The sequence below is a fragment of the Mya arenaria genome, chromosome 8, assembly GCF_026914265.1.
Source record: "Mya arenaria isolate MELC-2E11 chromosome 8, ASM2691426v1".
In the NCBI taxonomy this organism is placed as follows: domain Eukaryota; kingdom Metazoa; phylum Mollusca; class Bivalvia; order Myida; family Myidae; genus Mya; species Mya arenaria.
Window position 1 is genome coordinate 17,014,995 of NC_069129.1, and position 15,950 is coordinate 17,030,944.

Here is a 15,950-nt window from a genome sequence, read left to right on the forward strand (position 1 = left end):
CTACTCAGTGATCTCCCTTGAAATGATGTCTGCCAACATACATATAATTTAGCAGCCAAATCTAGAAAATGATTAAGGTTATTTCGGTAACCAAGATCCTCTCATATTAGAATCCGATTGAAGGCCTCGCGGCACCTTCGGTATTTCTTTTATATCCAAGATGGCCGCCAAATTTTACTAAATCGACAAATTACTTTAAGTTGTTTTTGTGCTTTGATTATTCACAAATACATCGAGGCAGATATGCCCATGAGTATACAGCGTTTTACAATGGTACACACATAACAAAGTGATCAAGGTACATGTATACCTATGCATATATACCAACTCACATACATACATACATACATACATACATGCATACATACACACATACATACATGTATATGTATATGAAATTTAATTACTTGCATATGAACATCACAATCATATAAACCAAAAAAAAGCACATGACATAGCGTGACGATTCTTTTAATATAAACCAATAAATTCAATTATTTATTTATATTCATTCCATATTTCAGCCTTCATAGCGTCCAAAATGGCCGCCCAAACAAACAAAACTCACAATTAGTTAGATTTTGTTACAAATACTGTAATATTTAATCGATAGTTTTGTTTAACTTGTGTAATGCATTGATACAATACTACTTGCATATAACATAATCTTATATTAACCAACATGGCGTCCAAGATGGCAGCAATAGTATACATAAATAACCTTATAGTCAATAAAACTTGCACAGTCATTATGTTTGGAATTGAAAACCATGCAAATTTTCTATATTGTAAAATACAATATATTAATTGAATTATGGAGAGCTTTAACACACATACTTCAGACATGTCAGCGTGATTAAATCTGCTATTTTACTATTCTTGAATGTCCAATGAATACAAAAAATTAAAATTTCATATGAACTTCTTAATGTACGTTGATGGTTTGTCAAAAATTCGTTGAATGATATTGATTTGAATAAAACATATAATATGTTTAAGTATTCAATATGTATGTGAAAGACTACAGAAGCAAGCTCAGAAGCCAAAAGTCTAAACATAAACCCCGTTTATTGGCACAGGGTAAACGCAAAAGACATAGGACACAACAGCAAAAAGCTCCACAAACAACACAGTGCACATTTACTATATAAAAATAGGTATGTTTATCAAGGATTGTTATGTACAGCCTTGGAACGTTTTTTTTACTGCGGGTTTAAACCAGTTTACGTGCACAAACCTCACTCTTATCTCAACAATCCTGAATAAAGTTAAAACGTAAGAGGTAAATCTTATCAAAGTAAACATTAACTTTAGGAAACTTAATAATAAAACAAATAATAATAATAAACAATTAGGCAAACACCAAGAACTTCAAAGATTAGGAATCCCAACTCTATCTGCAGACGGAGGAATACAATTCAGAGTACCTAATGCAAAAACTTTTCAAAGATACGATGCAGTCATTGTTTGAAACTATGAGCATCACACACAGTAGTGCCTTATAAAATAAAAGGTTTAAAACTGTATGATCATAGAGCTTCATTATAAAAAGCATAATAAAACGACTCAAAGGTCAGAAGGCCATTTCTTGTGGCCTCTTTACAATTACTCTACCGATAAAGGATTTTGACATAACTTGAAACAACAGTTCACCACATTGAGCCGCCCTGTAGAATGCATGATTCAGCCACGTAAGTTCAAGGTCAAGCTCACACTTGGTAAGGATCAAAAGCCAAACAGATATAAACTTCTCAGCATATCAATTCTCGAATCAACCTATCACACATTTACATCTCATCAACTCGGCATGCTCAGAGCATGGATTAACTTCGCATATTTTTTATTAAGGTCATAAGACGGTTAATTATAACTCCTAAACCGACGGAGGGATATAGAAATGATTTGAAAAACCCTTCACAACTGTTCAACACACGCATGGCGCATGTTCAAGACAATTAACGTTTAATAGTTCACCACATCGAGATGTCGTGCATGAGGCATGTTCAAACCAATGTTCGTTAAACTATACACCACATCGAGACGGCGTATGTTCCAGCCAATATGCGTTCAACTATTCACCGCATAGAGATGTCGTCCATGGCGTGTATACCAGCCAAAGAACATTCAACAGTTCAAAACACTGATATGTCGTACATGGTGCACGATTCAGCCAATGCATGTTCAACTGTTCACCGTATCTACATGTCGTGCATTGTGTATGTTCCAGCCAATGAACGTTGAAGATCAATGTCAACCTTAATATTAACAAATTTTAATGAAAGGGGCTGTATTCAATAGCCAACTTAGATTTCACTTAATTCCAAGATTAGAGATCAATTGTTTTAATTTGACTGTAAAAATAAACGGGCCAATGTACCTGAATGGAATCAATGAGGCGTGTCTACTGAAACGGATTCAATAATACTGATTGCTGCCTAAGGTCTCAACATCACTGAATGATAACAATTTAAAAAAGGGTCTGAACGATAGAAAAACTAACCTTAATTTTGCTTAATTCTGCATAACGCTAGTGCTATTTCGGCAAATTATCTGACGCTCAATCCTGATCTTACCTAACTTTTACGGAATGGTATATTTCGCTTGATAGCAAACCCTTTTCGTTGATTTTATATTAAAAACTGTTTTGTGTTGACAAACAGGTTAGAAACGAAGCATTTGTATACGAAACTGTACTATCCAAACTATTTCAGCTTTTAGCTACGATTTATGCTTATGAGATATGTGTGCGTTTGCGTGTCATCTAGGATCAAATATGATCGGTAGCGTAAAAAAAGAAACATATTTAAACCCACTAGGATTGGGGAAGTTGCGCACACGGTCATTATAATCTTAATTTCCGATCGTAAAGGGATTCTCTCGAGCATTAGAGGGTCCGGCATGGTAAAATTGAATAACATTTATAAATGTGCACACGTCGCTTATATTATAATGGTCAGTCGCCATAAGGCGTTCGAAAACGAGTTTGCTCCAAAGTACTGTACAAGTAGTATTTTACTCCTCATTTTGCCCAAGATTAATGACTTTTCAAAGTAGACAAAAATATGCTTGAATTTACAGATGTATGTCCAAAGTATTTTTCAGCTGCAGTTTTGCGTTTATAATAATTAATAAATAAAGTAACTCAATATGAGAAAAAAAAACACTGCGTCATCAAATATTGGAGATAAACTTTGATCTAAAGCGCAACTATGTTTACCTACTTACTCAACTTACCGATAGTGGCAGATATTTATTAAAGCTTTTACGAATGGACATATTCTGCCAGTGGTACTAGGAAAACGACCATGAACATAATGTAAGCAGAGTTGAATGACACTTCTTCTTTCCGGAGGAGTCGTAAAAGGTTGACAATGTTACCTCAGATAGGGTTCCACGGGTAAGCAAAATATTGCAAGGTTTGTAATCGTACAACGTACAATCTGTATAAAACCCATTTCATTGACAAAGCGTTGAACAATTCCATTGAACCGAAATAGTTTTTCTTAATGTTATAAGTAGTTTTATATGCAGGGGTAGGAAGCGTTTCTATTAATTAATAACAACATTAATATATATAATAAAATATAAAGCATTTGATGCAACCTGACAAGTACAACTTTTAACTCATGTACTAATGAGTAAAGATGCCATAAGAATATAAATGGTAATTAAACCTCTTCAAAAATTGTCTGTAAGAAGAAAGGAAGAAGAAGAAGAAGAAGAAGAAGAAGAAGACGAAGAAGTCTTACTCTTCGACTATGCTATTTCTCGTCATAAATAGAAACATGCAGAAAGAAAAACATCAATAATCACATCATTATGATATTAATAACAAAATTTATTTATATTCCTTTATATATCAAATGTATAATAACGAAATGATATCCAGATCGCGTAATCATATATGTACACTGATTTCTATCTATTCAAATAATGGCTAAAGTTCTTGGATTAAAAATTGTTACAACTTAGAAACATTTTCAGATTGCACTTCATTTAGCCCATTAAAGCATCAGTTTTAATAAACAATAACTAATAACATTAACACAAGACACACACTCATTACAATACAATTTAAACAATGACATAATAGCAACATTTTCTGATTCTGAAGTGACGTGTTTAGTTTCGAACAAGGGAAAGTTACTGCAATGCATTTTAAAGTTGTCCTTAAAGTTGATATTTTCGCTCCTTAGTTTGCAGTAAAAATATCAAATTGATATGTTCGCTGTTGTAATTTTAAAATGATAAAACTTCATATTTCAACGAAAAGAATGGAAGAAATTTGATACATATTTGAATCATCAGGAGTCATGATATTGTTTTTTCAAAAATAACAACTGTAACAACAAAAGCAAGTAATTTAAATAAGACAGTTATTAGTACGACAATGTTTACATATACGTTATTAGTACGACAAGGTTTACATATACGAAGGGGAGTATGCATTTATATCAAGACAAATGTGCCTGTACTCAAACAAATAGTGAAACTCACCAACGAATATAATCACACCGTTTGATATATTTTCTACGAATAATGTCAAAATATGGACAATTCAAATAAAATGGAAATCGTCTTCTATATCCATTGATTTGCAACATTAACACAACCTTTATACACGTTTGATGCGATTCCGAAAATGCGTTAACTTTTAGGCAAAACATATAAATAATGTTCATATTAAAATGTTGCAAAATGGTCAATATGTAGTATTCAAATACATTCACAGTACATGTGTATTCTACAAGGCAATAACTATATGTATGTACATAAAAATCATATATAACTACAGCAAATAAGTACGATATTTTATCAGAACAAACCACCAAGACCAACTAACTTAAAAATATTGATCATGACGATTTTTATGTTCATAAACGGTGATATTAAAGTTACAAAGTACAAAATAACGTTATCAAACAATAACGATAGCCAACCAATAAAACACTGTCCCAGCTAAGTTTGGCAATAAAATTGTAAACCCAGTAGGATACAAATTTTGACTTCAAAAATGGTACATTATACATATAAAAATATACAAACATAAAACTAAAATTATTTGTTTGCATATAATATATCAATATTCTAAGAAAACCAATGTATGTACTTAGCAAGTTCGAATCAGTTTCCAAGATAACCAACCTTCTTTAAGAGTAAACAATTAGTTTTTGCCGTTATTTCTATTGTTGAAATTTTTATAAACATTGCGTATTTGTTTACTGAACATAGACGAGTTTATGTATTCGTAATTTGGCATTATATTCTTATAGTATTCCAACTGAACAGTTAAATTATGTCGAAATGAAGACTGGACAAATGGATAGGTTGTTATTGCATCCATATATTTGTATCTATATATTGCATTATCAGAAAACAACTTGAACTCGTTTACCTTACGGAATATTTTACTAAACCTTTGGTCTAAAAATGAACTTTTAAAATTATGTGATTGCAATAATATCGTACTTAGTAACATAGTCTGAAAAGCGTTTTTCGCAGGACCAAAAAACTGTTTGTATAATTGTTTAGTAACAAAACTCATTTCCTCAAAACATTGAGTGCAATACATTTCTTCAATTTTGTCCAGGTGAGATGTACAGAAAGTCATGTGTTCGAACCGTTTTGAAAGTGTCTTTCTTAGGAAAAGCTTTCCAAAAGGTGTTAATACAACTGTTTTACCATTACAGCCCAAAATTTCATCTGTAACAACTGTTATGTTTTTTTGCTTGAAGTATAGTTTAGCAACTGCCATGAACTGAATGCATATGAAACGCCGGAGTTTCATTAACTTATTGTTTAATAAACTATTCTCAGCTCTTTTCTTTATAAACGCTTGACGAAGTTCTTTAAAAGAACGATAAATTATATCAAATTTAAGTCTTTTAAGGAATGATCTAAATATCTCAGGTTCTACAAGTGAATAGGCTTTTGATTTTAAACACATGTATAGTTTTATCGTTTGATGTATGCTCATTGAAGGTATATTTAAATATCGTAAAAAACACAGCGGTCTACTGTTTTCGCCATTTGAAAAATAGAATTTGGTTACGAAGTTATAAAGAAAATGCTTTTCTGCAGTTTTTCTAGGAAATTTTAGCTGTTTTTTTGGACTGTTTTCTGAAATAGTATAAAATGTTTTGTTTGTTCTGTCATAAATTTGAGACAGATATAATGGAGTAAATTCGTCAATATTTAAACAAGTCAAAATATTCCTTCCAAAGTACTTAACGCAGGTTTCTATCGAGTTCGTATAACCATGGAGTGACAGTAAGTGAATCAACGAAAAGTTCGAAGAACGTTCGGTGCATATTAAAGATTTCGATAATTGTTGATGAAATAAACTAATAAAACTAGCATAAAACATGTCATGTCTTTCGGGGAGAAAAAACGGGTTTTGAAGAAATAGTAGGTTATTCATCATCACAAGGTGCAATAAATGAGCGTTTTCTTGTATACTTCTTGCCGTTGTTTGTGTTGTGTTAAATATTTTCATGATTTGTTCATATGTGAGGAAATGATAGTTCACCAGATCTGTAGAGTTATCAGATGTGGCATTTAATAAGGTTACAGGTAATTTCTCAATATGGTCGTTTTGTCTAAATGAGCGGAGTAAGAGTTCCTCGGGGGAAACCTTAATTTTAACACCTTTGTCTATAAGCATCTTCATCAACGCTGTCGACTTACTATTTATAGCTAATTCTAAAACAGTCAATCCCTTCTGATTAAGGCAAGATGTCAAAACATCATTATCGGTAAACGAAATCATAAGTTTGAATACACCAAGACAAATTGTTTCAGAAACAAAGCTGACATTGCTATTAAAATTTCCTTGAAATCGAGATATTTTATGTGTAAACCTATGGACTTGGCAACGATTCATTAGTTGGTAGCAAGTAGAACACATTAATATCTCATATCTCTTGAAAGAAGACGGCTGCTGCGTGTTGATGTCATGAAGCAGAACTACAAGGTAATGTGAAGTAATATATCCAGTGCTGTCAAAGTCTAGAAAAGTGGCGAACACTTTTGCCTTAAATAACTTATCTCTAGGCATTATATGTTTAAGGTAAATGTCAACTAAGTTATAACTTTTTCTTTTAAGTAATTCTTGCATTATAGCAATCTTGTCTTCCATTTTAAACACCCCATATCGATTCAAAATGCGAGACGCTAATGAAAAACAGTATTCACTCGCCGATAGCTGTTCTTGTTCTTGCTGAACTGAATGTGGCCTTGTCAAAAAAATATCAAACATAATTTCAGATCGGACATACTTGCGAATAGGCATGTATTTTGCTAGATATGTAATTTGTGACTGTCCTATTAAAGAAAAGCTTTGAAGTAGCTCTAAAGTAGCATTTCGCCTTTTTGCTACCAGATATCTAAGTAATTCGAAATGCCCGTTCTTAAAAATATCATGAAGCATACTGTTGCCGTTCTCATCTTGCATCATTGAAACATTAACATGTAACCTTTCAATAAAAACTTTGAACATTTTACTCCACGTTTTGTCTTTTGCGTCCTTTGCGAACTCTTCTTGGTTATTTGAGAGTTTGAGAAGGTACGACACATATTGTTGGAAATTGTGTCCAAATCCGGACTTTGACTTTGACTTTGACAACGTGCCATAGTTATTGATGAAGTAATGGAAGGTATCAAATGCTCTACAGTGAATCGTTGAATGAAAGGCGTTTGTGTTATTAAAGCAAATAAGTGATTCAAACAGCATCTCATGACGTTGCAGTAAAAAGTGAAGGTATTCAACGTTGTTTCCACAGGCTGCATAATGGATAGGTAAACAATCGTCTTCGTCTCTTCGGTTAAAGTCGAAAATTGTAAGTTCAGTTATATTTGGTAAAGCCACAGACATTGGCGATTGGGCATGCTCAAAACCGTGTCCGGCTTTGCATTTCATATTGGTCAATTTTACCAATTCTAAATGGTGTATTTGTATATTGTCTTTTAACACCGGCGTTTCCTGGCATTCAACTTTTATCATGTGTGCGTTGTTCAGTTCAAGGAAAAGTCGAACAATTTCAGTACGATTACTTTGAAGTGCAGCGATCAAAGGAGGGCGACCTCCTCGATCCAGACAACGAAGCGTTGAATGCGTACTGTTTTTCATCAACTCTCTAACGACCTTCAGGTGGTTCTGCCGAATAGCTGCATGTAATGCGGACTCACATGACAATTCGCTCCAGTCATTGAAAAGAACGTACATCGAATCGTTTTCAGGGACCATGTACCCTTGTACTCTAGCAGTCCCGTTTGGAATCCAGTAGAATTCATTAGTACATAACACACATTTGTCATAAATTCCTGCTTCTAAGAGGAGTTTAACGAGTTCGTTATTGCCATTTTCAGCTGCAATGTACAGGCATTTCCAGTCAACAAAAGAACGATTGAACTGTAAAAACACTTCAACCGCTTCGATACGATTAAACATGCAAGCAAGATGCCATGGTGACAGGTTCAATCCGTTCTTTTCATGCAAATTATAGGATGAAAATAAGTCATTGTTTAACATTAGTTTGACTGTTTCTGTATGTCCATTTTGGGCTGCTATGTCTAGCAACCCGTAATTCCAGTGCTTGAAATTAGTTGCTATCTCCACAGCGTCATACAAAGTTAACATATTGGAAAACATTGGCATGCGAAAGTGTATATCCGCTCCGTTATTTACCAGCTGCTTTAAAGCGTCTGTATATCCGTTTTCTGCAGCAATAAACGCCACTGAAATGTTTTCGGCACTAAAATGATTGCCGCCCGGAAAGTGGTGGAACAGTATCTCCGGTATTTCTTTCATTTTGCCTCTTTTAATTATTCTTACCACAGGTCCTTCTGAAAATTTCTTCTCCATTCTAAAGAGGACCTTTTTAGGTATGTTTATAAACTGTTCTTGTAGACCTGAACCCTCATTAGCAGAGTGTATGTGTAAAAGTAAATCGGTGACATCAAAAGTAAAATTAGAAGTATTCAGTTCATGCAGAATATAGTGCGCATTGGCCTGATGACCGTTTGAAAGAGAGAGTCTATACCCCAGATCGGGGCAATCTTCTTCCAGCCACTTGAACACCGAAAAATGTTTGAACTCAATTTCGCCATTTATATTGTCTGTGAACTGTTGTATAATGGATAGTTCCTTTTCAAACATGGAAAGTGATACATTCTCGACAGCATTTAAAGAAATCACTTTCCGTATATTTTCTGGAGTTTTTTTAAGAGAGGTTGTCACCAAGGCTTCCAAAATGGATTTCGAAAAATCGAACCCGTGACCATACCATCTGTCAAACTGGTCTTGATAATATCGATTTAAATTGTTTATTTGGTTCTGCTGTGTAAAATCTGCATTAACAGCAATCAGAAAAATTGTGACGTTCTTTTCTCTATTAGACTGGTTAAAATATAGATCAATGTCATTTAAATTCCGGGTTTCAAGGTGATGAAAGTCAGTCCTATTTAAATTATATTTTAGCCTTTCATTACGTGGTAGCCTTCTACTCGTTACAAGGAACTTGATCCAACTTGGAAATTTATTTGCACGGCGTTCCATGAGATAGAATATTTGGTTACTTTTTTCAAACGAACATGTTTCATTGCATTCATCCAAAGCATCGATTATTATAAGCCTGTAGTCTTCACTTCCATCGGATATATTCGTTCGTTCTAAAGGGTGAATGATGCATTTATCTATGCAATCAACCGGGTAGTGGTCGCATGTATCGTTTATGAAGAAATCCAAACATTCCTTGTTAATATTCTCATTAAATTCTGGAATATTGTTTGAGATCATTGAAACTAGTCGTTGAATAAAGACGCCGGCCTCGTGTGTTTTCCTAACATCAAATTTACAAACATGAAAAGCAATCAGCCTTTTTCTCAGTTCTATACCTTGATCACCTTCTTTGGCACATGTCATGTGAGCAGCAATAGCAGATTTCCCATACCCCATGTCAGCTTCGAATAGAATGCCATGTCTCGTTGTGTTTTTCAGTTGTTCATCCAACAACTGAAACATCCATATCCTGCCAACGAGAGGTCCATGCTGTTTGAAGTAATTGATAAGCAGCGGCGATGTTGGAAATAGAGGTGAATACTCCTGAAGACAACCTGTAAAAACTACTTTATCATTATCATTATTGTTAAATGTTGAAAAATGAACTTTTAATGCGTACTGATGTGCCAAAGATAGCATCTTTACTTAAGCATTATCCACTATCTAAGGAATTAATTCGTCTGTTAATAAAATGAAAGTAATAAACAAAATCTGACCCGTTTTCTCCATGGATGGTTTGATGTGTAATCCAGTGAAGTTCATCGGTAACCCTGGTTGCATATACAACAGTGCAATTGCCAAAATGACTATGCACACTGCTATAATAATCCATTGAATAGTTCGTAGTCTCTCTTTCATTTCATTTGTGTTGTTCATTATTTCTTTTAACTCGTTTTCAAATTTAAAAAGGTCACCATTTTCAAGGTCAGTGATTATGTTTTGTATTTCGAGGGGATTCTGTAAGTAGTTGACCACATCCGCGTGATGTATAACATTCATAATGTCATTAAATACAGTAAGTTTGTCATTTTCATCTATCGATGTTGTGTGAGCTACAGTGTTCCTGCTTTTCCGAAGTTCGTCAGCCAAAGGCAATATCGTGGCTGGAAAGACTGAACACTTATTCCACACGGTTAACGCCACTGATAAATCACCAGCATTCATGTTAGCTTTATCCCAGTTTTGCAGCATAAATACTTCAACTAGGTTCATATGATGTTTCGGCCATTCCCATGATTGAAGCTTATGCCATACCAGTTCCCTCGGATTTGTATGAAACCCTATCAACGCTTGTCTCCACAAACCACAGGTGATGCACCATCTGCAAATTCAAACATATAGACAAACAATTATATCACAAACTAAAACCAATATTTGGAACGTGAGGTAGACTTGAGCGTTTCCTACGCATTAAACATAAACATATTTGTAATATTTCATTCGATGCATTCTATTAAGAAATGTGCAGATCCAAAACAATGTAAATGGAGGATCCCCAACCAATGTTTATTTTTGTATCAAATCTATTTTACTTTTATAGAGTTTGATGAATTTGATACAATTTAAACACGAATTAGATATTTTATTTATAGCATAACTCATTTACGGTATAAATCAGAGTTTCCAACACATATTTCCGTGTCCAAGAGCGAATAATTTCATTTGGTATTATTTGGCCTTTTTCATTCGCATGAAAGAAAATAGTCCCACATTAATATAATTATTGTATTTACAATGAAAACACAAATCATGTCGCAATTATCAATCTAAATTCGAAAGTTCCACTTCAAAATAGCAAACAATGCATATTATGTGTGACGTCAACAGTTATCACGCGAGTGGGTTTATGTCATTAAGCTTTTGGAGTTTGAAAAGACCGTGCCAGAGTCACTGTCTATTTCAATTGTTCAATATTGCTTTGGCTGTGGGTGAATAACCGGATGGATTTTTGTCTTTTTGTTGAATGTGTACATGAATATAATGTTATATAATTACCTCCATGGATATGAACACCAAAGTCCACCAAAACAATGAGATTTAATGTAAAATAGGTATCTGTGTGAGCAAAGCTTGCGAAATGCCTAGACTTGGCATTTTGCATTGATGTCGACGGAATATTTCCTTGTGTTGGTGTGGATTGACGTGGGTATAGGTATCACTAGATGCTTCTACTAGATAGTTATTGTGTCCCGATATTTGCATAATCACGTTTGAAAATCGTTTATGACAGCGCCTATGAATACATTCTTCTGTAATACGGTTTTATAATAGGCAAAGTTATTACGGTTAGTTATATATGAAAAATATTGCATGCATCTATATCGCTCCTACGCAATTGGTTTTGTTTTAAGAAGTAGTATTTACATAAAGACGGTCTCACCTGTTGACGTCTCGTTTAGTCCGGCTGCACAGTTGTTGACAAGGGTTTTGTTTTCCAAGTTGTTGCCAAATTTGCTGGTGAACTTGTTGGAGTTTACCTTCGGTAAAAGGCAACACGGCTTCTCCGGTTTTATGGAGAGCTATCATACAAGAAACATAATTCTTTTTCTGTTCATTCCTAAGTAAATCTTGTACCCTAACATTCGCCATTTTAGTCTAGCCTCGACACCACTTTTAATATTTCAGCTACGTGTTTATCTATATCGATGCATTTTAATAAATCTGTACAAACATTGTTATCAGTTGCAATGTGTCTGTGCCTAAATCTATATCTAAATATATCGGTCGTAGTCTGCAAACATCGGTCCTGGTGAAGTTGCCAGTTTCTTGTCAAAAACAGAAATTTAAACGAGAGATATGAATACAAAGTTTGTAATAACATGTTATTATTAATGATGAAGATTTAAATATGTAAGTTGAAGTTTGGCTTTGTCATTTTGGAGTAGTGTCTTTGTTTAAAACTACCTAGGAAGAGCACAATAAATAGTTACTTTTTATCTTAATGTGCCAAACCATGGTATCAAAAAAACAAAAAAAACAATACACTATCTAAGGTCAAAGGTGGTGATCAAAAACTCCTGAATCAAAATGCAAACAAACTTCAAAAGCCCTTATTGTAGAGTATCATTACACAAACAGAAAGAGAACAGACCTGTTTCAAAATTTCTGGATTCGATTTTGTACAAACCCTTTTTTGTTTAGTTTAGTGCAAAAACATGAAGTAAAGACATTGTAATCTCAATGTTTAAGCACGCAGAGTTGAACAAATAAATTGTAAGGCCAAAAGCAATTCATATATGTGGTTCCTGTGACACTTTTTGTTCTAAGTGTCACACTTTGTGCCCCGTAGTTGTGATTTTTCCATAGCAAATTATTCCATTAGTTTTAAATATGGCCAGCCCTTAAATTTTAGGGTCGGGCGGGTCACCAGTTCCAGATTTATTTATGCTTTTTGCCAAATAGCTGCGGTAATTTATAGCAAGCTTTTAAAGTCTAGAATACATGATGAAATACGATTGAGATATTTGGGGAATTTTTTTTTTTCACAATTCATAAACAATGTTAAATCACTAAAATTTAAGTTCCGAACTATAATGTCGATCAAAGGAAAGTTTAGGTGAAATTTTGTAAGATAATACACCATAATAGTTCATTCTCTGCATAGTTTTATGGTAAATGCCATTCAAACGTACCGTTAAGAGATCACTATAGTAAAAACGATTTTGGATGAAATGGTTGACGAGCAATTGTGAGGTGTGTGTGAGGCATATGATAATAACAGGGATTATGTAATAGAGTAATATATACATGTGCAATGATTTTTTTTAACAGTACATACCTAAGAGATTAGGAGACTATAAAAAGGGGTCGGAAGAAGAGAAAAACGGTTGACTGAATAGGCTTCAAAGGGGAATAACACGATATCTTGAAAGGAAATATTGTATATGTATTTTTTGTAAAATAAGTTTATCAAATACTTTTCCATCAAAAAGACTGATTAAAGAAATTACTTAACTAAACTGTCAATACAATTTTTACACGCATGGCAACGGTTATTATCAGGGAATTTCCCCCATCTGCATAGCGGGGGGAGGGGACTCTGTCCTAGGATTGGAGATCTCCCTCGTCTACGTAGGAGGAGCCTGTGACCTGGAATATGTGGGGGAACCTTTGTCCTAGGATTGAGAAGTTCCCGCGTCTACGTAGGGGGAGCTTTTGTCCTAGGATTGAAAAGTTCCCGCATCTACGTAGGGGGAGCTTTTATCCTAGGATTGAGGAGTTCCCGCGTCAACGTAGGGGGAGATTTTGTCCTAGGATTGAGGAGTTCCCGCGTCCACGGAGGGGGGCCATACTCCTAGAATTGAAGAGTTCCCGCGTTTACGGAGGGAGATCCTTTGTCATAGGATTGAGGAGTTCCCGCGCCTACTGAGGTGGGGCCTTTGTCCTAGAATTGAGGAGGTCCCGCGTCTACGTAGGGGGAGCTTTTGTCCTAGGAATGAGAAGTTCCCCCTTCTGTGTAGGAAGAGCTTTCGTCCTAGGATTGAGGAGTTTCCGATTGTTCGTAGGGAGAGCTTTTGTCCTAGGATTGAGGAGTTCCCGCGTCAACGTAGGGGGAGATTTTGTCCTAAAAATGAGGAGTTCCCGCGTCTACGGAGGGGGGGGGGGTGCATAGTCCTAGGATTCGAGAGTGTCCGAGTTTACGGAGGGGAGCCTTTGTCCTAGGATTGAGAAGTTCCTGCGTGTACGGAGGGGGCCTTTGTCCTAGGATTAAGGAGTTCCCGCGTCTACTAAGGGGGGGGGGGGGGCTTTGTCCAGGGATTGAGGAGTTCCCGTGTCTACGCAGAGGGGCCATTGTCCTAGGATTAAGGAGTTCCCGCGTCTACGATCGGGAGCCTTTGTCCTAGGAATGAGTACACCCGCGTTTACGAAGGGGGAGCCTTTGTCTTAGGATTGAGGAGTTCCCGCGTCTACGCAGGGGGGCCTTTGTCCTAGGATTGAGAAGTTCCCGCGTCTACGCAGGGGAAGCCTTTGTCCAAGGATTGAGAAGTTCCCGTGTCTACGCAGTGGAAGCCTTTGTCCTAGGATTGAGGAGTTCCCGCGTCTACGCAGGGAGGGGGGCTTTGTCCTAGGATTGAGGAGTTCCCGTGTCTACGCAGGGTAAGCCTTTGTCCTAGGATTGAGGAGTTCCCGCGTCTACGCAGGGGAAGCCTTTGTCCTAGGTTTGAGGAGTTCCTGCGTCAACGCAGGGGGAGCCTTTGTTCTAGGATTGAGGAGTTCCCGCGTCTACGTAGTGGGGGCCTTTGTCCTAGAATTGGGGAGTTCCTGCGTCAATATAGGGTTGCCTTTGTCCTAGTCCGCGTCTACACAGGGAAGGCATTTGTCCTAGGTTTGAGGAGTTCCCGCGTCTACGCAGGGGGGGGGGGGTTTGTCCTAGTATTGAGGAGTTCCCGTGTCTACGTTGGGGCAGCCTTTGTCTTAGGATTGAGGAGTTCCCGCGTCTACGCAGGGAAAGCCTTTGTCCTAGGATTGATGTGTTCCCGCGTCTACGCAGACGTGGAGAGGGGGGGGGGGGGGGCTTCCGCCTAGGATTGAGAAGTTCCCGCGTCAATGTAGGGGAGCCTTTGTCCTTAGATTGCGGAGTTCCCGCGTCTACGAAGGGGAGGGGCTTTGTCCTAGGATTGAGGGGTTTCCGTGTCTACGCAGGGGGCCTTTGTCCTAGGATTCAGGAGTTCCCGCGTCTACGATCGGGAGCCTTTTTTCTAGGATTGAGGAGTCCCGTGTTTACGGAGGGGGAGCCTTTATCTTAGTATTGAGGATTTCCCGCGTCTACGCGGGGGGGGGGGCTTTGTCCGAGGATTGAGGAGTTCCTGCGTCTACGCAGCGAGGGGGGGGGGCTTTGTCCTAGGATTGAGAAGCCTTTTTCCTAGAATTGAGGAGTTCCGACGTCAACGTAGGGGAGCCTTTGTCTTAGGATTGAGGAGTTCCCGCGTCTACGCAGGGGGGGAGGCATTTGTCCTAGGATTGAGAAGTTCCCCCGTCTTCGCAGGGGAAGCCTTTGTCCAAGGATTGAGAAGTTCCCGCGTCTACGCAGCGAAAGCCTTTATCCTAGGATTGAGGAGTTCCCGCGTCTACACAGGGGCGGGGGAGGCTTTGTTCTAGGATTGAGGAGTTCCCGCGTCTACCCGGGGGGGGGGGGGCTTTGTCCTAGGATTGAGAAGTGCCTGCGTTTACGTAGGGGAGGGGCTTTGTCCTAGGATTGAGAAGTTCCTGCGTTTACGCAGGGGAAGCCTTTGTCCTAGGAATGAGGAGTTCCCGCTTTTACGCAGGGTGGGGGTCTTTGTCCTAGAATTGAGGAGTTCCCGCGTCTACACAGGGGAGGCCTTTGTCCTAGGATTAAGGAGTTCCCGAGTCAACGTAGGGGAAGCCTTTGTCCTAGTATTGAGGATTTCCC

The 15,950-nt window shown here is 37.1% G+C and overlaps 2 protein-coding genes across 2 annotated transcripts in view; one reads left to right on the top strand and one right to left on the bottom strand.

Annotated features, from left to right (window-relative positions):
* LOC128244011 (uncharacterized) lies at positions 1-12,148 on the bottom strand. Its single transcript, XM_052962028.1, has 4 exons — positions 11,940-12,148; positions 10,276-10,880; positions 8,119-10,113; positions 1-29 (listed from the first exon to the last, which is right to left on the bottom strand). Exons 1-4 carry the CDS (start codon positions 12,146-12,148, stop codon positions 1-3), a joined length of 2,838 nt encoding a protein of 945 aa, XP_052817988.1.
* Positions 10,034-15,950, top strand: part of LOC128244012 (PH domain-containing protein DDB_G0275795-like) — a 23,940-nt gene continuing 18,023 nt past the window's right edge. The window contains exon 1 of the mRNA XM_052962029.1: positions 10,034-10,092. The gene's annotated coding sequence lies outside the window, so the exon portion shown is untranslated. The remainder of the gene's footprint in view (positions 10,093-15,950) is intronic.